We start from the raw sequence: 22,767 nt of genomic DNA, 5'->3' as shown, positions 1-22,767 counted from the left end.
TTGAGAGGTTGACAGCACGGGTGGAGGATGCGCCGACAGCATCGCACAGCGTAAATCACACCGAGGAGCACGACAGACCAGTCTTGGTCCCCATAATCACGACCCACACTTCTTTGCCCAAATGTCCCCTTCAGAAATGTCTCCCGATGGCCTTGCAGGATGGCAGCTCCCTCTCCCTTTCCTGCTTTAGCCCCCTCCCTGGCACCTGGCGCCACACTGTTGGCTTGTTGAGTGTTCATTTTCCCCACACTGAAGAGTTCACTCCAGGAGGGTATCTCCCTCCTTCCCGGGTTTGGAATGGGCCTGGCCGGTCGTTCATGTGGTGACCTCTGACCTTGGCTGGTTAGCAGGCCCCCATGTCCCTAGCAGGTTCTCGGCCAGAGACTTCTGGTCAGACAGTGCCAAGGTCCAGCCCTGAGTGGCTCAGCTGGATGAGATGGGGATGTGAAGGGGAGGCGTGGGTCGGAGGCCCCAGGAGGCATAGGGTGTCGACCTGCCTGTGGTGGGTAGTGGAAGGTTTGTATTCAGGGCTCAACCCCCAGAAGCCAGGGTTGATCTGAGATGGGCACCCACCACCCTCTTGGGGTGCCCACCCAAGTCCTTAGGGGCTGAGTGTGGGGCGAGGTGGGGTAAAGAGATGGTGTCGGGGCTCCTATGCCCCCCTTTCCCAGGGCCACAGGGCTCCTTGGCCATTCACAATAGGCTCTGTGTATAAGGAAGGGGCCGTGCCCACTCCCCTCTGAGGCCCAGATCAAGTGACGTGACCCCAACCCTTTGCACACCCACTCCTTCTGGGGGCCTGGCCGGCTTCCTCAGTGACCGGGGCTGTCCATGGCACCCCCACGCAGCCCCGTCCCTCTGCTCCCTCTCCTCCCATTGCAGGGGCCTGGCCTCTGCCCCCTCCACGGGCCCCCAGGAGAGTGGACTTGGGACTAGGGGAAACTGGGTAGGGCCTGGGAGCAGATTCATGGCCTGGGGACCCGGTAGCTGGGGTCAGCCCTGCTGTTGGGTGACCACGTGGTGGTTCCCAGACCCCGAGGCCGGTCCTGTGGCAGATGTGTGGGGCCTGGGGCTCAGGGCTCATTGGGGGTGACCCCAGGGATGGTGGGGTCCTGCTGGGACATCCCTGGCTCCCCTAATGTTCCGTAGGCCCCACTCAGGCCTCTGCTATGCAGACCCCCACTGTACCCTCCCACTGGCAGAGGAAGAAACTGAGGCCCCAAGGAGGTGGGCGTGGAGGTGGCCTGCACGGAGCCCACCGTGAGGCAGGGATTGGTTTTGGGGGCTCTGAGTGCAGTGTTGGCCTCTTGCCCAGCTTGGAACCTTCGTCCTCTCTGGGGACCACATGTTGACCTTTGCCTAGAACTGTCTCCGACTTCTGTGCTGCTGATGGAAGGCCAGGCGGAGACCTGGAAGGTTCAGGAACACTTGCCCGGGTCTCCTCTCTGCCATGACCTGTCCCGGGCACCTCACACACACCTGCCCTCGGGGCGGGGCCCCTCTCTGCAGTGACCTGTCCCGGGCGCCTCACACACACCTGCCCTCAGGGCGCTGTCCCCTCTGCCGCTGCCACCCTGGGCTCTGCGGCCTCAGCCCCTTCCCTCCCCTGGTGTGGAGCCAGCGTGCAGGGAGCTCCGGGAACTCTCATGAGAGGAGTTGGATGGACTCCGTAGACACTGGCTCCTGGTGACTGTGGTGGTTGCAGGGCCACTCTTGGGACACCAGGCTGATTACATATTGCTCCCCTCAAAGCCCACAGGGAGCTGTTTTGACAGATTCCTGCCGGGGGACTTCCTTCTCCTTACCTCCTCCGCTGAGTGCTGGAATGAGAGCTGACCTCTCCTTTGGGAGCCTGGCTTGCGTGGGGCAGGGCCGGTGGTCATGGGAGGTCCTGGCCCAACCCGGGGCAGTGCAGAGACCCTCATGGGTTGCTAATGGCAGGAGCTGGGGACAGGGCTCAGAAATAGCCACTGGGTCTCCAGTTCCACTGGTTTGGAGCCTTCGGGGCTGGGGTCGGGAGGGCGTGAGGGCTGCTGTGCACAGTGGCAAGGCCAGGTGGGCACCTGAGGGCAGCAGGAGCTGGGCATCGGGGTGGAGCCACGGTCATCCAGAGGACAGCCAAGATGCCGGTCAGCCCCCTGCCAGTGCCCGTGACTCACCTGGCAGGGTCTGGGCCAACAGGTCCCTGAGCAGGGATCCCTGTGGACATGGCCGGCAGGGACCACTTGGCTGGGGGCTTCTCACGGGTGCTGGTGCGGTGAGCCCTGCCCAAGCCCACAGGTCTCCACTCTGCTGCTTGCACGGCATCCTGGAGCCACATCCAGGATTCCTGCTCCGCCTGCGCCTTCCCTGAGCAGCATCTGCATGGCTGTCTTGGACTTGGTGTTCTTGGTGTCCCTGTGGCCGCCCTCCTGGTCAGTCTTAGGAAGGAGGGACAGTTGTGTTCAAATTACAGGCACTGCAAAGTGGGGGCCGCATGCCCCTAACCCCACAGCCCCACCCTCAGCCCCACTCCCGGCACTCCCCAACCCCACGGTCCCGCCCTAGCAAGCCCCCCACCTCCCAGCCCAGCGCCTGACACGCCCTGACCGCTATAGCCCCGCCCCGGGCACACCCCTGACTTTACAGCCCCGCCCCCTGCACGCCCCGACGCCACAGCCCCGCCCCGAGGCCACAGCCCCGCCCCGAGGCCACAGCCCCGCCCCGACGCCACAGCCCCGTCCCGAAGCCACAGCCCCGCCCCGCCCCGCCCCGCCCCGCCGCCACAGCCCCGCCCCGCCCCGCCGCCACAGCCCCGCCCCACCCCGCCGCCACAGCCCCGCCCCGACGCCGCAGCCCCGCCCCGCCCCGACAGCCCCGCCCCGACGCCACAGCCCCGCCCCGACAGCCCCGCCCCGACGCCACAGCCCCGCCCCGGCACGCACTCGCCCTGCTGCTGCCTCCTGGCTGGGATCCTCTGCCGGAGCCACCGCCTCCCTCACACCCTCGAGAGGCTTCGCAGGTGTGCACGTGCAGGTGACACAATTGCCGTGACTCCCTTAGGCTTCTGACTTGTTATTTAATAGATTTTGTTTCCCATCCTTTTCCTCTCCAGGAGGGACTAACCTCGGGAACTTGTGCTTATTCTCTAAAGCGGAGGTGATGGTGGCTGGACTCCCTTGCTGGTTCACAGCTCGAGGGCCAGAGGCTTAGGGCTCCGCACTGTGCGGGCTGCTTGGGGTCCTGGGGGAGGCCGCCAGAGCACGTGCCCATGGACAGGAAGACGCTGGCTTCGTTTCCTAGGGCAGTGCAGGACTGGACTCCAGATACCCATGTGCCAAGTGCCAGGGTCAGGGGCCTGGCACAGCAGGTGCCATGTGGCCGTCCTAGGCATGCACGTGGGCGTGCAGCACCACCCTCGTCCTCAGCTCTGTTGGGAATGGCCAAGGCTGTGCCAACCACGGGCTCCTGTGCCCACTGCAGCTCTTCTGCCTCTACCGGACGCTGCAAGAAGGAGCACAGGGGTCTCTGGGCAGCGGCAGCCTGGGCCTGGGTGGAGCCTAGGTGGACGGAGGGTCTTTGGACCCAGAGCCGTCCAGCAGAGTTCATCTCCCCAAGCTGTAGGCGGCCAGCTCAGCCCTGGGCCTCGCCCTGACACCCCATCCCCTCCGCACTGCAAGGCAGGCCCCGCAGACTCTGAGGTCCGTCCCATTGGGGTTGGCTGCTGGATGACATCAGTGTCCGCATCTCCCCTGCCACGGCCCAGCTGCCCTCTCTCCTCCCTCCTCCAGCTCAGCCTGTCCATCCCACATGCTGGTTCGCAGCCGACTTTCCTTTAACATCTGGTGACATCGGTGACGCCACATGGCGGCAGCTGCTCCCTGCCTGTGGGGCCGTGGCCCGGGCTGCCTCAGAGTGGCTTTGCTGGTGCCGGAGCAGCCTCTGCCTCGAACACATAATCTCTGTTTGGGCGTGCGTAGGTTTTCCTGAGGAAGGAGGCTGGGATGCAGGGTGGGGCAGCTGCCGCCTGGAACGGGGGCTCGTGGGGGCTGTGTCAGCTTGTGGGTGTCGGCCACGGGTCTCGTGTGTGCAGCACGGCCTGTCCTCTGTGGCCTCTCCACCCAGTGCCCAGCTCTGATGTCTGGCAGCCTCTTCTCTCACCCCTTGAAGCCCCACCCCCCCATCAACCTGGTCCCAACCCCTGTGCCAGTCAGTGCCCCTCTGGCCACTTGCAGCGGGGAATACCTTTCTAAGGCACTTAAATCAGACCGCTCTCCCCACCTCTGCGAGTCAAGCCCCACTGCCGTCTTGTGCAGCGGAAATCAAGGCCACAGGTCACAGCCCCTTCCTCACCCCCAGGTGCTCTGCTGACCGCCTTCCCGTTTCACCCACGGACCAGCTTGTGGGTCTGTCCATACCCTGGGGTCCTTTTCCTGCCTGTGCCCAGGCTGGCCTCTCACCTGGGCACCCCCTCCCTGCCCCCAGCTGATGCCCACTTGTCCTGGAGGGCCCAGCACAGGCGTCCTCTCCCCAGGATGCGACCTTGCACCTTCAGGCCAGCTCTGCCCTGTGCTCGGAGCCCTGAAGCCTCCATGGGTCCTTGTCACGGCGCCCGTAGCTCAGGCTGAAAGAACTCTGGGTGTGTGACTCTGTCCCCAGGGTCCATGAGGATGGACACTTTGCCTGCTGCGTCTATGCTGAACCCTGGTGCTATCCTGGGGCACCCTGGGAAGGGAGTGGGCATTTTCCAGTTCAGAGGAAAATGTGAAGAAACCTTTCATCTAGAAACTGTTCTGTCTCCTCCTCCACGAACTGAGTGACTAAAGCACTTGCCCCACCAGACGGCACAGGGTACCCCTGGGGAGCAGTGGAGATGAGATGAGACTCCAGGCCGTGCCTCCCAGGAGCGGTCAGTACCTACCCTGGTGTCTCCCTGGGTCTGCCTCTGGCCTTGGCTGTGTCTTCCCTGCCTTTAGAATAACCGTGTGTGTGTGTTGGGGGGGGGCAGGGGTTCTAGCTGTCGAATTCCCCAGAGAATAAGTGAACATGAGGCTGGGGGTAAAAGTGGGTAAATGGGTGAAATGTCATGAACCAGTGGGTGTCCTAAACCTGGCTCCAGGGCACAGGGCCTTGCAGTGAGAGCCATGTGCAGGCCCTTCATGGATACGGCACACTGCGGGGGTGCAGACCCGGGGACACGGGCTTGGGGGTACAGAATTGGGGACACAGGCCTGGGGACACAAGAGGAGGCAGCTGCTGGCCTGGGAGCCCCTCCAGGAGGGGCTCGTCCTGGAGGCCAGTGGGTGACATTGTGGGACCCCTGTCTTATGTGTACGGAGAATGTCCTGGGTTTGAAAGGCAAGTGCAGACGGTCTGGAAAGCCCATCAGAACCCCTTTCCTTGGTGTGGATAGAGGCTTCCCGGGCAGGGCACACAGGCAGGTCTCAGGAGTGACAATTAGGGGGGCCGTCCTTCTCCCGGAGGGGCTTGCGGGTGTGGGAAACGGTGCCTTCTGTAGCTTCGCACAGGCTTGCGGAATGGCTCTCGTGCTGGGCGCAGGTGCCTTCTGCAGCTTCGCACAAGCTTGGGGAACGGCTCTCGTGCTGGGCGCAGGCGCCTTCTGCAGCTTCGCACGGGCTTGGGGAACGGCTCTCGTGCTGGGCGCAGGTGCCTTCTGCAGCTTCGCACGGGCTTGGGGAACGGCTCTCGTGCTGGGCGCAGGTGCCTTCTGCAGCTTCGCACGGGCTTGCGGAACGGCTCTCGTGCTGGGTGCAGGTGCCTTCAGCTTCGCACAGGCTTGCGGAACGGCTCTCGTGCTGGGCGCAGGCGCTCCCAGGCTACACAGGTCATGGTGGACATAGCCACAGCCCTGAGCCGCCTCTCGTTGTTCATCTTGGGGCCGTTTGCAGACTCCCCCAGGCTTGCCCAGCGAGTGCCAGCAGGGCCGACACCCCTGTCCTCTGGAGACGCGGAGCAGGGTGGAGGGGAACCAGGAACAGCTGCTCATGCGTGCGTGGCTTCCCCCAAAACCCCAGGCCTGCCTGTCCGGGGGTCTTCACTGGATGGAGCAGCTTTCAGTGGGGGTGGCTGGTGCCTGGGAAGACAGCCCAGTTGAGTCTGGGACTCAGGTGTGTGTGATTCATTCTTGCCCCATCCCTGCTGTGGTTGAGCACGTGCCTAATCCCATAACAATCCTGGGAGTAGGACGTGCATGACCCAAGGCCCATGTCTTCACTGACCGGGGCTCAGCCCCCTCCTGCCTCGCACAGGAGCGAGAGTTCAGCCCGCCCCACGGCGAACCTCTTCTAGGATGAGGGGCCCTGGGCAGCGTCGGGGTGGGGGATGTTGAGGTGGGGGAGCTACTCTGGGGTGGGGGCTTGTGCCATGTGGGGCCTTGCTGCCACCTCACCAGGTGTTCCTCTGTTTTATTCTGCAGTGAACTTCGACCACTTCCAGATCCTTCGGGCCATTGGGAAGGGCAGCTTTGGCAAGGTAAGGCAGGGCCTGGGGTGGGGACTGGGCTGAGGGGGCAGGGGCAGAACCGTGGAGTCGGACGTGCTATTCCCTGAGCCCACCTACTCCCATCCTCCTCGGGAGAAGCAGCCTTACCCGGGCAGAGGCTCCAGGTCTTTTAGGGAGGGCGTGGGCACTCCTGCCACGGAGGAAGCTGGCTGTGCCGCCGTCAGACTGGGCCCCATGGTGTCACCAACTCCGCAGCGTCCAGGAGCCACTGGGAGGACAAAATCACAGCTTTGGCTGAACTGGAGCCTAGAGGCCAGGCTGCGCCTGCGGCTGCTCCTCAGGACCTGCAGGGGACAGGACGGAGGGTGGGTGCTGAGCGTGCATCCTCAGCTGGTCCTTGTCCTCATCCTTATCCCTGTCTCCAGCCCCGTCCAGAACGCCCTGCTGCTGTCCTCCAGATAGGCCTGCTTGCCGGCCTGGACGGAGCCCGTTCCTTTACTCTCCTTTTATTTTCTCTTGACCAGATCTAACTTCCTGGTTGCCGTCCTGTAATATCTAGAGATTGGGGGTAATTATAACTCAAAGAGGCTTAACGAGCACTCGGAAAAGGTTGGAATTAGCCCTCCGGCTTTTGCGCACAGCTCTGTTGTGGATGAATCACTTCTGAATGGACAGTCCTTTCAGCTGTCCCGGGAGGCTTAGCAGATGGGCTCTGCCTCCCTCCCACTCCTGGCTGTACAGCTGCCTGGACACTGTGTCTATTTAAGCCCCATAAGCCTTTTTTAAAGCGATTGCCATGCAACCGGAGCATAATACGTAGGGTATTTGAATGCGATTAATTACCTCCATTTCATTGTATAGCAAACGATGGCTCCACTGGGTTACTTGAGGCCTGGGGTGATGAAAAGTCAGAGCAGATGAGCCCCTTTGCGCAGTGCGTTGAGAAAGCTCCCGTGCATTGAGAAGAGAGTGCTTTTGAGTCCCTGCATGTTGGGAGGCGCCTGTGGACCTGCACCGTTTTGTTGCTGGTGAGGCCGGTTGACCATTGAGGTGAGGTGCTGAAGCTGGCGGAGTTCGTCAGAGACACTCAGGGCTGTTGGGACTGACTCAGACCCTCCTGTCCTCCCAGCTGAGCCTAAGTTCTGTTCCCCAGGCCCACAGCGGGTACACGAGGGGCAGGCAGGATGGAGTTTTGGGGGACTGCTCCCTTCTGGCAGCGGAGGACGGCAGCTGCGACTAGGTTCAGGAGAGGTGGCTTAGGGGGACCCTGGAAGTCATCAGGCATCCAGAAATCAGGTTCAAGGAGGGAGGCTGGGAAGCCTGGGCCTGGCCAGCATGTCTGGAGAGGGCCAGGCAGAGGGCATCTGAGGGGCGAAGACCTGCCCTGGGGAGCAAGGCTGGCGGGTGCAGGTGCTGTTTCCTGGGGCCCCCAGCGTCTCCCCATTGCCCCCTATTGCCCCCGCCTCTGCTGGCCCTGCACCCCTGCCTGGGGATGGTCCCCTCCTTCTCATGAGTACAGGTGGGCAGCCTCAGCCCTGCCACCATCTGCAGACCGCCAGGGTTCTGTTCCTTGGACCAGTCCTTAAGAGGCTCGGAAAAGCCAGCTGGCCCAGAAATGGGCGGCTGTGGAATGCGGGGAACAGGAGCGAGCTGCTGGGTGCCGTGTTCGGATATGGGGTAGTCGTGCACCTGGAGGGTTCCTTCCGGCTCCCATTTAGGCCTCCTCATCAGGCCTGCAGGGGCTCTCTGCGGCACTTGCTGATGGGTGCCTGGCACCGAGGGGAGACTGAGGTGAGGCCTGTCACTGACCCGGAGGGGTCCTTCCAGCTCTTTCACTGGCCAAGGCAATGACCCCACGGCAGGAAGGATGAGGGCTGAGAAGGGCGGCTCTGCGTGTGGTTGGGCTGTAGCTGCGTCTGCTCACACGTGGCCTCAGTTCAGAGGGGATGCAGCAGCAGGGGCCCCAGCCACCCCTGTTTCCCTGCAGGTGGTGGTGGACCCAGGCTCAGCTGTGCCCAAGCCCTGCCAGTGTTTGAGCCACCTGTGAAAATGGCTCCGGGTCGAGGGGTGGGATCCCCTGGCAGCGCACCGGGGCCCACCCGTTCAGGGCGGCGCAGCATTTGGAGTCCGACCGGGTAGAGTCCGGTCCTGCCAGATGGCCCTGGTGCAGCTGCTCTACCACCGGGGCCACGGCTCCACCCTCGGGGCTCTCCTCCGCCGCTCTCGGAAATGGATTATCTAGACCTGGCCCTTGGCTTTTGTTTTTGTTTCAGTTTTTAAAAAATTACAGCGAATTACACATAACAAAATTTACCATTTTCACTGTTTTGAAGGCAGCTCTGGGGCATGAAGTACATGGTGCCCCCGAGTTCTGTCCAGCTGAAAGTGGTGGCCGTAGTTGATTCCAGGACTAACCACTTAGCAGGGAGGAATCTAGACTTGGAGAAAATCTGTTTCTCCCTGCCATGGACATGCGTCCAGCCTGTCCTCCCCTGCCTGCCCCCTTACCCGGCATAGACTTTCGTCCAGCCCACTCTCCACCCCCGCCTCGCCCTCAGGCTGCTCAGTGTGATTAGAAGCCTGCTGCCTCCTCAGCATCTAGCCGGGGTTCCAAAGGCGGTGGTGTCTGAGAGGCCCGCTGCCTCCCCAGCGCTGCCTAATTGTGCTTGTTCAGAATCCAGGACATTGCATTCCAGCCTCAGGCTACGGTTGTCTCAGGCTGAGGACCGTGAGCACAGGAACCACAGATGGGGGCAGCCCCATTCCTGCATCCTTCTGTGAGCTGGTGGGTGGTCTGCTTGGATGCAGCTGCCCCAGGGTCTCTCTGGGGCCAGGCTTGGCTGGGGGACGCAGACCAGTGCAGGTCGGGCTGGGCATGAACCCCAAGCCCATGCCGAGCCCTGGCCCCTCTGGCCTGTCAGGTGGGCCCCCCATACATGCTTGAAGGCTGTCTGCACCCAGCACTGCCTCATTCACGATCAGGGCAAGAAACGTTCTGTTCTGGAGAGAATGCAGTCCATCTGGAATTCAGCATTTTTTTTTTTTTTTTTTTTTTTTTTTTTTTGTCAGGGTCTCACTGTGTCACCCAGGCTAAAGTGCAGTGGCGTGATCTCGGCTCAGTGCGACATCTGCCTCCCAGGTTCAAGTGATTCTCGTGCCTCAGCCTCCTGAGTAGCTGGGACGCCACCATGCTCAGCTAATTTTTTTTGTATTTTTAGTAGAGACAGGGTTTTGCTATGTTCTCCAGGCAGGTCTCAAACTCGTGACCTCAAGAGATCTACCCACCTCAGCCTCCCAAAGTGCTGGGATTACAGGTGTGAGCCGCCGCTCGTGGCTGGAATTCAGCACTTTTAAGTTGGCGGGCTTGAGGTCTGGAACTGCTTGTGGACAGCCCGTCGAGGGTGCAGGCCTCTCTGGGCTTCCGGCTGTGTCCCCTGAAGGGTGTGCTGACCAGCGAGTCCGCAGTGTTCCGGAGCCTCTTCTACACTCTGCCAAAAATGCTGGCTCTTCCTTCGTGTTTATTTTTCCACAGGGACTTCTGAATACGTCTTGTCAAGGTCGAAAGTAACCCCGCTGGGATCTGGGTGGGAATTACGTTTTCAGATTAATTGAGAGCAAAGTTGAGATCTTACCCATCTAGGGGTCTAGTGTCTTTTACCCAAATAGGTGTCTGCTTTTTTATATTGATTCTTCACATTTTGCTCTGTTTATGATACGTTGTTCCTATGGTTATTATATATCATGTTGTTACGTGTAACTTTTTGCTACCATGACTAACAGACGTTATTTTCTAACCTTTCCCAGTGTTAAATTGTTGACCTTGTCCTTGAGCCACTGCATGGCCCTGAGCCCTGCCTTCCCACAGCTGGCAAAGGGGCAGTCGGTGTCCTCTGGAGCCACGGCTGTGCTTCTGGCTGGAGGAGTTGGATGGGCTGGGTGTGTAGGTCTTGTACCTAGCCTGGGCAGCAGGTGTGGGTGGAGGGTCGGGTTTGGCTTTGCCAAGCTGTGGCTGGTGCTCCTGGGAATAACAGCCAGGCCCTCACTTAACTAGGAGTGTTTGGGGTATGAGGTGCTAAGTGCTGAGAGATCATTTGTTTCCGTTGACTTCTATAGAGGCAGAGGCTGGGTTTCCACTCGGCCAGAATGCTGCAGGGAGCACCAGGATGCCAGCTTGATGGTGTCTGATGGGCACAGCTATCAGGAGGCAGAGGTGTGTCTCTAGGGGTGTGGTGCCTCTTTGGGGGTTCGAGAGCCCCTTGCCCAGATGGATTTCTCGGTGGCACGGCTGGCTGTTGGGCAGTGGGCACAGTTGGGTGCAGCCTCGCCCCTTGACCCTGAGTGGGCCCCTGCCCTCTCCTCTCTAACCCTCCTGGCTGGCTGGGCTCCTCGCCCTGCCCTGTGCACCCCTCACCCCAGGCCATCCCCCTGTCTGAGAGAGAGAGAGAGAAGCACAGGCACACGGCGTCCGCGTTTCCCAGGCTGTGAGGAAAGAACTAAGAAAACTGGGGTCAAAAGGCCTTCACCACAGCCCCCACCCACCCCGAGGAACCGCCTGTCCTTGCAGTGACCCCACATCTCAGATGGACCCAACAGAGAGGCAAGAAGAGGATGAGCATGTTTGTGGGTGAAGAAGGGCGGCCTGGCCAGGCTCCCTAGCTCCATGCCCCCGTGCAGGGCCTGTGTACGTGGCCTCTGGATTCCTCCTTACCTGGGCACCCTGTGCCGGCTCAGCGAGAAGACAGTGCCTGTGGTCGCTATGGCAACCCACCAGCGGCTGCTGCAGGACCACCCTGCCATGTGTGACTGTGACACCGTGGCTGAGCCTGTGGCCTCTGAGTCCACGCCGGGAGGAGCTGGTTCTGAGGGTTCCTCACATCCATCGGGGGGATTCGCTGCAGGTGGAGAGCAGCACTGGCCGAGAAGAGCTTGGAGGTGTCTGGTTCTGGGATGAAACTCAATTGCCAGCTTGGAGTCATGGGTCCCAGGCCACCACCCGGGCAGCTCGAGTCAGAGCTGCCTGTAGCCCAGGCTCTGCCCTGGGGTGGGGGGCTTCCCTGGGGGGCTTCTTTGCGGTGGGGCCTCATGCTCTCCAGGCCACCAGGATGACAGCTCCACCAGAAGGCAGCCTGGGTGACCTCAGCCTGGCAGGCAGCTCCGTTTCTTCCTCATGTTCGCAGCCAGCGGACGCTGACGCTGATTGGAAGCTGGGTGTGCTGGGGGTTGCTTATCTGTGACGTGTGTTCCCATGGCGAGTGATGCGTCCCTGTCCTCACTGTCCAGACCCTGCTCCTGAGATGTCCAGGCCTGGATCCTGGGCTTGGGACCTGTCCTCACTGTCCAGACCCTGCTCCTGAGATGTCCAGGCCTGGATCCTGGGCTTGGGATCTGTCCTCACTGTCCAGACCCTGCCCCTAAGATGTCCGGGCCTGGATCCTGGGCTTGGGATCTGGGGAACCCGGGTCTGTGTGCCGTGGGTGACCCCTCACACGACAGCCCCCTAGTGTCCTGGAAGCCTGGCTGAAAGGGAGCCATTGGTGGCCGCTGAAAGTTGACGATGTCCAGCAGCGTCTGCTGGCCTGCTGCCGGGCTCCCGGGGCAGGGGCTGCTGCAGTCACTGCGGGCGGCTGGGCCTGGGTTTCTCCCAGATGCCTCTCACTTTCCAGCAGCACAGGCTCAGGTTTCCTCGCCAGCCTGCTGCCTGGCCACCCTGCTCAGGGCAGCAGGAGCCCTCTGCGGCGGCCAAGTGCGTGGCATGGAGTGACCCCCATCTGGCAGGGAGTGTGTGGTGCCCCCGGGGACTTTGGAGCAATGGTGTTTCTGGACTCTATTAGTTGGGACTAAGATGGTTTGATACAGACTTTGTTTGGGTTTTTGCTAACTTTGCTGTGATTCTGTGATTGTGCGTGTGAGATGGGCTCCCCCGGCTTGGGGAGGACTGTATGCTAGTGCTGGGTTCAGAGAATGTTTACTGGGCTGAGCTGACCTGTCCTCCTGTGGGGACCAAAGGAATCTGCCGGCTGGACCGAGGGCCCCAGGACAGGCTGTGGGGAGGCTCAGCGCACACAGTGCTCTTGTCCTGAGCCCTCACACCATCTATAAAATGCCCACCAACATTCTGAGGGTTCCGGCCTGTGGCTCTCAGGATTGTGGAGTGCAGTGCTGGCCACTGCAGACCCTGTCTGGCTTTGGGGTTTAAATGGTTAAGTGCAGTGTGATCTTCCTCCCTTGGACCTCTCATGGGGAGTGCTTGGCCCCACGTGTCCAGCCTGGCCCAGGGCAAGGGTTTCAGGAGCACTGGGGACTCAGACAGGGCTGGACAGTCACCCTGGCACTGCAGCCTGGTCTCTGCCCAAGTGTCCACCCAGTGTGCCCCCTCCTCCGTGTGTGTATGCCTGTGTACATGAACATGTGTGTGCCTGCATGTCTGTGTGTGTGCGTGTGCATGCCTCTGTGCATGTGTGTGTGTGCATGTGTGCATGTGTGCATGTGGTATGTGGTGTGTGTGCGCATGTGTGTATGTGGTATGTGTGTGCATGTGTGTATGTGGTGTGTGTGCATGTGTGTATGTGGTATGTATGTGTGTGTGCATGTATGTGGTGTGTGTGCATCTGTATGTGGTATGTGTGCATGTGTGTGTGCATGTGTATGTGGTATGTGTGCATGTGTATGTGGTGTGTGTGCATGTGTGTGGTGTATATGTGCACGTGTATGTGGTGTGTGCATGTGTGTGGTGTGTGTGCACGTGTGTATGTGGTGTGTGTGCATGTGTATGTGGTATGTATGTGTGTATGCATGTGTGTATGTGGTATGTGTGCATGTATGTGGTATGTGTGCATGTATGTGGTATGTATGTGTGCATGTGTGTATGTGGTATGTATGTGTATGTGTATGTGGTGTGTGTGCATGTGTGTATGTGGTATGTATGTGCATGTGTGTATGTGGTATGTATGTGTGTGGTATGTGTGCATGTGGTATGTGTGCATGTATGTGGTGTGTGTGTATGTGGTATGTGTGTATGTGGTGTGTGAATGTGTGCATGTGGTATGTGTGTGCATATGTGTATGTGGTGTGTGGTATGTGTACATGTATGTATATGGTGTGTGAATGTGTGTATGTATGTGTGTGCATGTGTGTATGGTATGTATGTGTGTGTATGTGGTATGTGTGTGTGCATGTATGTGGTGTGTGCATGTGTGCATGTGGTATGTATGTATGTGTGCATGTGGTATGTGTGCATTGTGTATGTGGTGTGTGTGCATGTATGTGGTATGTGTGTGTGAATGTGTGCATGTGGTATGTATGTGTGCATTGTGTATGTGGTGTGTGTGCATGTATGTGGTATGTATGTACGTGTGCATGTATGTGGTATATGTGGTATGTATGTGTGCATGTATGTATATGGTATGTGTGTGTATGAATGTATGTGGTATGTATGTGTGCATATATGTATGTGGTGTGTGTGCATGCATTGCACATGTATGAACTGTGTATTTCCAACGCTTTAATGTCAGGGCCTTGCTGACCCTGGAGAGACCCCCTCCTGGGCCAACCACTTCCGAGAGATCAGAAACACTTGCCTTTGGTTGCCTTTCAAATGCAACCCCCAGCTCACCCGCAGCCATCTCCTCTGTGCTTTCCCAGGCTTGAGCCCACATCCCCTGCATGAATCACCTCAGGGCTTGACCCCAGACAAGCAGGGCAGGCCTGTGTTCCCACAGGCCAGTCTCAAACCTGCTCACCCACCTTTCCCGAGGAAGCCTCCACTAAGGCTCTGCCCATGTTTCCCCTTCACGTCATCTGCCTCCGAGACCCTGGTCTTCCCCTGCGTGGCCCCACGCTGTGGCATGCCCTTTCTCCTGTTGGGAACTGGAATGAATAGTCTCATCAATGGCAGGCGTCTCCTGATCTCACTCACCTGTGTGATAATAAAACCTACATTTTAAAGCAAGGGCATCTCCTGAATCATGTGGATCTCTTGGGCCTGCTGTGTAGCTTGCCATGGGGGCCTCCGAGAGCAGCTGCTGCACCACAGTCCTCAGTAGAAGCTGCCTCGGTCCCAAGGAGGCTGCCCCGTGCCCTGGCCAGATGGTGGGAGGAAGCCCCCCCGCCAGGGCTGCTGGCAGTTCCCCAGGCCTCGTCCACTTGCCTGCCACACTGAGGGGCCCCAGCTTAGCAGCTGCCTTTTCTCTCAGAAGGTCAGGGCTGGAGAGTCTCGGGGACTCCAGGCTGTGCTGGGTCTGACCACAGTGGCTTTGGAGGGAGGCAGAGATGCTGAGGATTAAACAGACCACCCTCCCACCAGGCCAGAGTTGGGAGGGGGATGGCAGCACTGATTAGAGAACCCAGAGGAGCTCTGTGTACACAGCAGCTAGAGGCTCCTAAATGGTCGGGAAAGAGATCCTGCTCTCCCTGCCGTGGGGAAGCTGGTTCTTCCAGGGCCAGTTCAGCTCCAGGCTGTAGGGGCAGAGGGGTGAAGCTGCACCGGGGCCAGCCCCGCCAGCACACTCGGAGTCAGAGGGGTGGAGCTGCACTGGGACCAGCCCCGCCGGCACACTCAGGTTCCTCTGTGCCTCGCCCTCTGCTTTGGATTCACCTCTGCTACCACTGCAGGACCAAAGAAACCCTGCGTGGGGGCCTCGGTGCAGAGTCTGTTTAGGAATGAGTGGTTACTACGTGCTCCTAAATGGGCCAAAACGCGGTGGGAATTTGCCGGGCCCATCTCTCTGGGTTACCCAGGCTGCACCTTTATGCCTTAAAATAGCTGTTTCCCTCACGACTGATTCAGGAGGAGGAGAACTTTCATATCCATTTTCTCGTTTTCTTCCCTTGACAGGCGTGTGCATGGTCCTTGCCTTTGCCTTAGAGCTGTAAGGAAGCTGAGGCCAGAGAGGTGGCCCTACTGGCCTCCAGTCAGGTCACCTGGCTTGGGAGGAGCAAGCACCAGTGGAGGGCAGAGGGGCCCAGCCTCTGAGCCCAGGGAGCACAGTCAGGGAGTGGGAGCCCAGGGGCAGGAGTGGGCATTTAAAATGAAACTGCCCACCCAGCTGGCAGCTCCGGTCTCAGCAGCCGGGAGGCCATGGCCAGAGACCAAGGGATCCATCCACCTGTGTGGGTCCCTGAGGGCTGGCCTCACCGTTAAGGGTGGAATTGGGGCAGGCAGGGTTTCCGTGATACAACCACAACATGGAAGCTGAAGATCTTCTAGTACTTATAGACCTTGGCGGGTGCATGGCAGGCCTGATGTCCACAAGCACTTGGAGGTCGGGGGCACAAGCAGGGAGTGCAGGGACCCTGGGGCCAACACGTTTGTCGGGTCCACAGGAGGTCTGCTTGGTGGGTGAACCCCAGGCACCAGGTTGAGGGTCACACCGTGATTGACACGTAGGCTGGCAGGCACATGTCTGAATGGCCGGGAAGGGAAGCCTCTGTTAGGTGGGAGACACGCCTCTCAGTTTCTATCTCTGGCTGCCGGCTGGAGCCACTGGGTGTGTGGCGGATAGTACTGGAAACCGTGTTGAGGGTGACTGAGCCGTTCTGGTGTGGAAAGTTAAACTTGTCATGCTGCCTCAGGTCAGTCTCAAATACGTCATAGGCACCCCCTCCTGGGCTGCCTTCCTGAATGTCCTGCAACGAGCCCGCGAGTGAGAAGGAAGCTTACTCGCCACCGTGCTGGGCCCACACGTGGCAGACACAGCTGCCCAGTGTGTGTGGGGCCCGTGCACGGTGGGGCTGCCACCTGCCACCCAGCCTCAGCTTCCTCATCTGGACCGGGAGCCCCTGGCCACCCCATCGGGTCACCCCCTTCTGCGAACCTCATGACAGGTTGTGGCATCCAGGACCGCGGGGACGTTGTTGGCCATTTCCGGGGCAGTCGGGCCTCCCCGTGGGCCCAGAGCCTAGGTCCCAGCACTGACCACGTCCCTCCGCTGACCAGGCCGTCCGCAGGCTCTGCCACCTGGGGAAGGGGCCAGGGGTCCTTTCTGTGCTCCTGATGGAGGCCCATGTGTGGGCTTTGGGGCCACAGAAGCATTGCCTCAACTCTTCTCTCTTTTCTAGTTTTTAGAAGGTGCAGCTCACATGGTATAGAGGAGGAGCACTGTGATCCCCCACAAGCACCCAGGTCTGGCCTCATCAGGGACCGACGTGACACCAATCCTGTTACAGCCACAACCTTCGCCCACCTCCCACCGTGCCCTTGGTATCCGACATGAATTCCAGAGAGTGTCATTTTATCCATTGATAGTTTAGTGTGTATCTTTAAAGATGAGGACTCTCTTCGTAGCCAACACCACGGTATTTTTCCACACCTGAAACAATGGTCTTTACGATCCTGTCACACTGTGCCAGGCTTGCGTTCTCCCAGTGTCTGTGAGTGTCTTCTAATGGTTTCTCTGAATCAGGATCTGGATGAGTCTGTGCAGTGAGGTGGGCCCGTGACTGCCGGTCACTCTGTGGGCCCTGTCCTTGCTGTTTACTTGCTGAGGACCCAGGTGGCTCTGTGTCCTGAACATCCCGTCTGTTTCTGCTGCCCACGTCACCTGGAGGCCCCGACACTGTCCCTTCTTCCTGCCTTCTCCTTCCTTCTAGAAATATCCCTTATAAAAAAGATTTTGGTTCATATTTCCATTGATTGATTTTCTTTCTTTTTTTTTTTTTTTGAGACTGAGTCTTGCTCTGTTGTCCAGGCTGGAGTGCAATGGCGTGATCTTGGCTCACTGCAACCTCCGCCTCCTGGGTTCAAGAGATTTCCCTGCCTCAGCCTCCTCAGTAGCTGGGATTACAGGAACCCGCCACCACACCCAGCTAATTTTTTGTATTTTAGTAGAGATGGGGTTTCACCATGTTGGCCAGGATGGTCTCGAACTCCTGACCTCGTGATCTGCCCGCCTCCACCTCTCAAAGTATTGGGATTACAGATGTGAGCCACCGTGCCTGGCCTGATTTCTTTTAATATATCCATTTAACCTGCTTCTGGCATCAAGGGTGGCACACTGCTCACACTGCTCACACCACTCACACCAGTCACACGGTTCATATCACATGACTTACGTAGTTCATACCACTCACAGTTCACACCGCTCACACCACACATCACTCACACAGTTCATACCAGTCACACAGCTCACACCACTCACGGTTCATACCACTCACAGTTCACACTGTTCACACCACTCACACCAGTCACGGCTTCACCTTGCTTTCTCCCCCAACCGTGTGTCTGGTGCCCCCTGTACAATGTGTATCCCTGTCCTAGGTCCCTTCACAGCCGCATCACTTGCCCTGGTGGGCGTACCACGAGCTTCCCACGCACCCGGGTGGGCATACTGCACAAGTGTCCAACGGCTGCTGTAACAAATTAGCCCATGTGCAATGGCTTTGAACAACACAGACTTCCAGCCCCCCAGGCCCCCCCAGGTCCCCCCAGCAGCTCACGAGAGCCACAGGCTTGAGGCGGCCAGAGATGCCAGAAGAGGTGGCCCTGACTGACAGGAACGCATGGCAGCCACGCCTGTCCCGGCCTCCCATCACTCCCCAAGCAGGTGGGGGAGAGCCATGGCACGAAGGGGCCGGAAGCTCAGAAGGGGCCATACAGAGCACGGGGTGCAGGGTGTGGAGGGTGAAACCCTTCGGGCTCACAGCTCTGTGGAAACAGGCGAGAGAAAGCTCTGTGAGTGAAGGAGCACCCAGCGTCCCCCCAAGAATTCATAGAGACCTTACCTAGCAGCAGGGCATGGCAGAAAAAGCGAAGTGGGCAAACCTGCTGGAGGAACCCCCCTGTTTCAGAGGGGACTGCAGCAAGGCATGGGAATGTGGCAGATGAGGAAGGGACATGGAGGTGCTGCCCAGAACTCGGGGATGTATCAGGAAGTGTCAGGAGGACACAAGGGAGAAACAGCTGGCAGAGCTCCCCTGGAAGCGACTGTCAAGCTTGGGCAGCATGGAGGGTGGCCCTCAAGATGGATCACGGACTACGCACATCTTGTGCACAGGTCCCTCACTCCCAGGGCGAGGAGAGCTGGGAGTAGCCAGGCGAGGTGTTAAGAGCCTTGGTTATCCCCAAGTGGGAGAGTCCACGAGGCCACAGGTTCTCAGCCACTCAGGAGCAGCATCTCCAAGCTCCGTTTGAAGATAGCCAAGAATCCCCGACCTCATCAGAATGATCGCTTGTGTGCAAGCACCAGAAAACAGTATGTCTTCCACAGTGGTTCCACAGTGGCGAGGACTCAGACGGCGCTCCAGCCCATCTGCTCTTCCAAGCCCAGTAAGGTTCCAGCCAGCATGAAGCAGCTGAGGGGTGGCAGCTGTTGCCGAAGGGGCCGTCCTGTAGTCGCAGCAACTGTGTGCCTCAGCCCCACGGCGATGTTCTGACTAAACGAGGGCTTTAGGTGGGAGCGCAAGCACCCCTGCGCGTGTGGGCCTGGGAGGTAGCTCCATCCCCCGGGAAGCCAGTGGGCTGAGTGCCCCTGCCTGGCCACCAACACCTGACAGCCATAGGGCACGGGGGGTTCCCAGCCTCTTGGGACAAAGACCCCCCTCTGCCATCTGCAGCAGATGGAACAAGAGCCTCAGTGCCAGGTGGTGCCGTCACAGCATGGCCCCTCCAGCCGCCGCCCTGGCCCCTTGGTGGGCCTGCCAGGACTCGGGAGGAATCCACCTCTTCCCGAGAGGTTTGTGGCCTCGTGAGGCGTCTTAACTTCACCAGCCATGGCCTAGGAAGCAGCCACTAGGCATCAGGGGAAAACTGAAACCCCAAAACTGATTCCCACTCACCACATTAGAATCCTGAGCTCATCCAGGGAGAGGGGCCTGGGACAAGTGGCCCGTGGGACACAGCTTCTCAGGGACATCAAGAGAACAGCTTCAGGGGGGGTCTCAAGAGGGGCAGGAGGAGAGTGGGAGATGGAACTGCTTCTGGAGTGCACGGGAGCCCGGTTCTGCCTGGGGGACCCCTCTGCCTCCAGTGCCCTCCCCAGGGGCCCCATACTGGGCTGCACCTTCTTCAGCCGCTGCAGACACCTTCTCCAGCCCCGTCCTGGGCACTGACCCTCACGTTTTTGTGGTGCCTGGCACTGATCCCTGGGAGGGAGCCTGCCTTGCCCTGTCCCGCCCTGCTGTCCCCACGGCCCCAGGCTCTGCTTCTCCTTGGGACATCAGAAGCTCCCCCAGGAAGGATTAGGAGGTGGTTTCATTATACCGTTTAGAGGCCTTAGGTACTTGTGGTCAGGCATTTGCTTCTGGGGAACAAAAATTACTTGGAAAGAGAAAGAGCTTGGGTGAATCACTTAAATCTGCAAAATGCATAAACAGCATTTGGTTGAAATGGCAGTCACATGGCTGCCACCCTGTTCCGGGTGGCGCTGTGGCCTCCCCGTCAGTGGCGTTTCACAGGGAAAGCCCAGGGCTCCGGGTGGCGCTGTGGCCTCCCCGTCAGTGGCGTTTCACAGGGAAAGCCCAGGGCTCCGGGTGGCGCTGTGGCCTCCCCGTCAGTGGCGTTTCACAGGGAAAGCCCAGGGCTCCGGGTGGCGCTGTGGCCTCCCCGTCAGTGGCGTTTCACAGGGAAAGCCCAGGGCTCCGGGTGGCGCTGTGGCCTCCCCGTCAGTGGCGTTTCACAGGGAAAGCCCAGGGCTCCGGGTGGCGCTGTGGCCTCCCCGTCAGTGGCGTTTCACAGGGAAAGCCCAGGGCTCCGGGTGGCGCTGTGGCCTCCCCGTCAGTGGCGTTTCACAGGGAAAGCCCAGGGCTCCGGGTGGCGCTGTGGCCTCCCCGTCAGTGGCGTTTCACAGGGAAAGCCCAGGGCTCCGGGTGGCGCTGTGGCCTCCCCGTCAGTGGCGTTTCACAGGGAAAGCCCAGGGCTCCGGTGCCCGGGGTTGGCTTGTTCCTCTTCATGGCGAGACCTCAAACTCCATTTCCTTTTTGGGCTTAAGTCGGTGATTGGAGGAAGCAGCCAGGAAAGCAGGGACCGGTTTCCTGGAGGAAGCGTTTGAGTCGGACCTGCCTGCCCTCAGCCCCCCAGGCCTGGTCATAAAAGGCCACCGGTTTCCAGTCTTTTTTGTAAACACTGCTCTGCGTGATCTCGGGTGCTGAGGTCCCTCCAGACAGACCGCACCAAACCCAGGGCTTTACGCCGCCGCTCATTGGAGCCTCCTGCATCAGGGGCCCGAGGGAGTCTGCCGGACCTGCCCTCTTCTCTGTTGTCTTCACCTAAAGCACTTTAATGTGATTGACTTAATCAAATCCATTTCAATGGAAAACCCCACACCACCCCAAACCACCTTCAACGTGCCTGACAGTCCAGGCCTCAGTAGGGCGGGTCCTAGTAATAAGGGGCGGGACCAGGCTCCTCACCTGCTGGTCTGGGTCAGAAAATAGTGAAGGAGATTAGGGGAAGCGGGCTGCTGGGTTGGCAGGTGCTCGGGTGAGGGCGCAGCGTGAGCGCAGGTGAGGCTGCTGCCTGCAGGCATGGCCGTGGGTGCTCAAAGCCTGCAGGGTGTTACCAGGGATGTGTAGACACAGGAGGCGCGGAGAAAGCAAGTTTCCCACCAGAACCAGGTTCCGTAGCTCGGTGTTTGCAAACAACAGAAGTTTCTCTTGTAGTCCTGGAGATAGGAAGCCTGAGACCTAGCAGGGTGGGTCCTCTGGGCGGCTCCCGGGGAGGACTTGCTGTGCCTTCTCCTGGCGTCTGGTGGCTGCTGGCCACTCGTGGCATCCTCAGCTTGCTGCCACGTCACTTCATTCCCAGGCTGGCATCTTCACATTGCTGCCTGTGCTCCACCTTCACACTCCCTCGCCCCCATGCCTGCGTCATCTTCTCTTTTCTGTCTTTTATCAGGATGTCTATCATTGGCTTTAGGGCCCATCCCAATTCAGGACCTCCAGATCCTCAACTTAATTACATCTTCAAAGACCTTTATTCCCAATAAGGCCGCATTCTGAGGCTCCTGGTGGCTGTGTCTTTTGGGGACGCACTCGGGCCTGCTGCAGGGGGTCGAGGCATTTCCCCAGGGTCTCCAGGGAGGGACCATGGCCACTCATCCTGCACTGCCAGTACCTTGCATGGGGCTGGCACATAGGAAGACTTACAAGCTTTTCTTGAACTGCAGTTGAGCTGAGAATGTTCCAGGACACAGAGCCCAAAGACTCAGGAGAGCTGGGTGTAACCCTGCCTCCCCTTCCTTGCTCCTCAGGGCAGCTCCTCCCACGGGGCCAGGCCAGGGGCTTGGACTGTGGCTGATGGCTCCACCGTCCAGGGCAGTTTGTTTCCCAGGTGGGGTAACAGGCTGGAGGGAAGTGGATCTGCTGCTTTGTTCTGGTGGACAACGGAGCCGTGGGTATGCGAGGCCAGGCCCTGACTCGAGGTCCCTGCCCCCTGGCTGTGGGTGATGGGAAGAGCAGGCTTGGGTCACAGGGCCAAGGGGCTGGTCCCAGATGGAGCCCAGGCCACATGCTTGGAAAAGTGGGTGGTCCTGGGTGTGCCCATCTGGCAGGAGGGTGAGGTCCTGTCTGGAGTAGACACTTGGTCTGTGTCTGCCGCACCTGTGACTGGGCCCAGAGGGCATGGGAAGCCCAGGTGCCCTGTCCCGTGGTGAGTGGGCTGTGGGGGTTGAGCACCCCAAGGGAAGGCGTGTTCTTCCAGAGATTCCCCCGTAAGAGCTGAGCTGCATCGTGAGCCCGGGGAGGGGCAGAGGGAGCCCGGAGAGGGTTGGGTCGCCTGGGCAGGCTGCTTTCTGGGGCGGTGCACAAGGGACAGAAAGCCTGAGGCTTGGGACCGGCTGAAGATGGCCTTGGGCTGCGAGTGCTGGCGCCGCTCCAGGCAGAGGTGGGCTCTGCGGCCACCCCGCCAGCTTCCCCCCCAGCAGCAAGAGCCCTGGCCCCAGCCAGTGGCCCCAAGCCAGGCTCCTGAGGGGCAGAGGGTGGGGGCTGGATTTTCCACCCTATTTGTCTCACAGCCTGTCTGGTCCCAGCCCCAGGGCAGGAAACAGCCTTTCTGGAGCAGTTTCCAGACCTGCAGTCGCCGCCTTGAGCATGCAGTGGCCGTCTGCAGGAGGCCGCGGGTGCTGGGGCTGGTGCAGGAGAGCACTGTTCCTTCTGCGCCCGTGCAGAGTGAGGCTGGGGCTGCCGTCCGGGGCATGGGACTCCTTTGCCTCCTGCGGCCTGTGCATGGGAGGAAGGCCATGCTGCCGAGCCACGCGACTCTGCCCCGTTGGCAGTGGGAAGCGGCAGGAGGGGGTCCTCGGAACTGAAGTGGGCAGCCAGGGGCTGCTGCAGCTTACGCTCACTGTCATTCTGAAACCCTCAACTGGCTTTCAAAATAACAATTTAAAAAATGGT

The 22,767-nt window shown here is 59.7% G+C and overlaps 1 protein-coding gene across 2 annotated transcripts in view; it reads left to right on the top strand.

The window, feature by feature from the left end:
- Positions 1–22,767, top strand: part of STK32C (serine/threonine kinase 32C) — a 107,993-nt gene that overhangs the window by 62,307 nt on the left and 22,919 nt on the right. The window contains exons 1-2 of one of the 2 annotated variants that reach the window (XM_054523081.2): positions 2,957–3,001; positions 6,416–6,471. Coding sequence is in view for 1 of the 2 variants with exons in the window: in XM_002821289.6 (XP_002821335.3) it covers positions 6,416–6,471 (56 nt within the window). In the remaining variant the exon portion in view is untranslated. Of the gene's footprint in view, positions 1–2,956; positions 3,002–6,415; positions 6,472–22,767 lie in introns of those variants that run through there. The other variant, XM_002821289.6, reaches the window with a different exon arrangement.

The sequence above is a fragment of the Pongo abelii genome, chromosome 8, assembly GCF_028885655.2.
Source record: "Pongo abelii isolate AG06213 chromosome 8, NHGRI_mPonAbe1-v2.0_pri, whole genome shotgun sequence".
Taxonomy (NCBI): Eukaryota; Metazoa; Chordata; class Mammalia; order Primates; family Hominidae; genus Pongo; species Pongo abelii.
The sequence above is the reverse complement of the archived record's forward strand: the minus strand, read 5'-3'. Positions and strand labels throughout refer to the sequence as shown.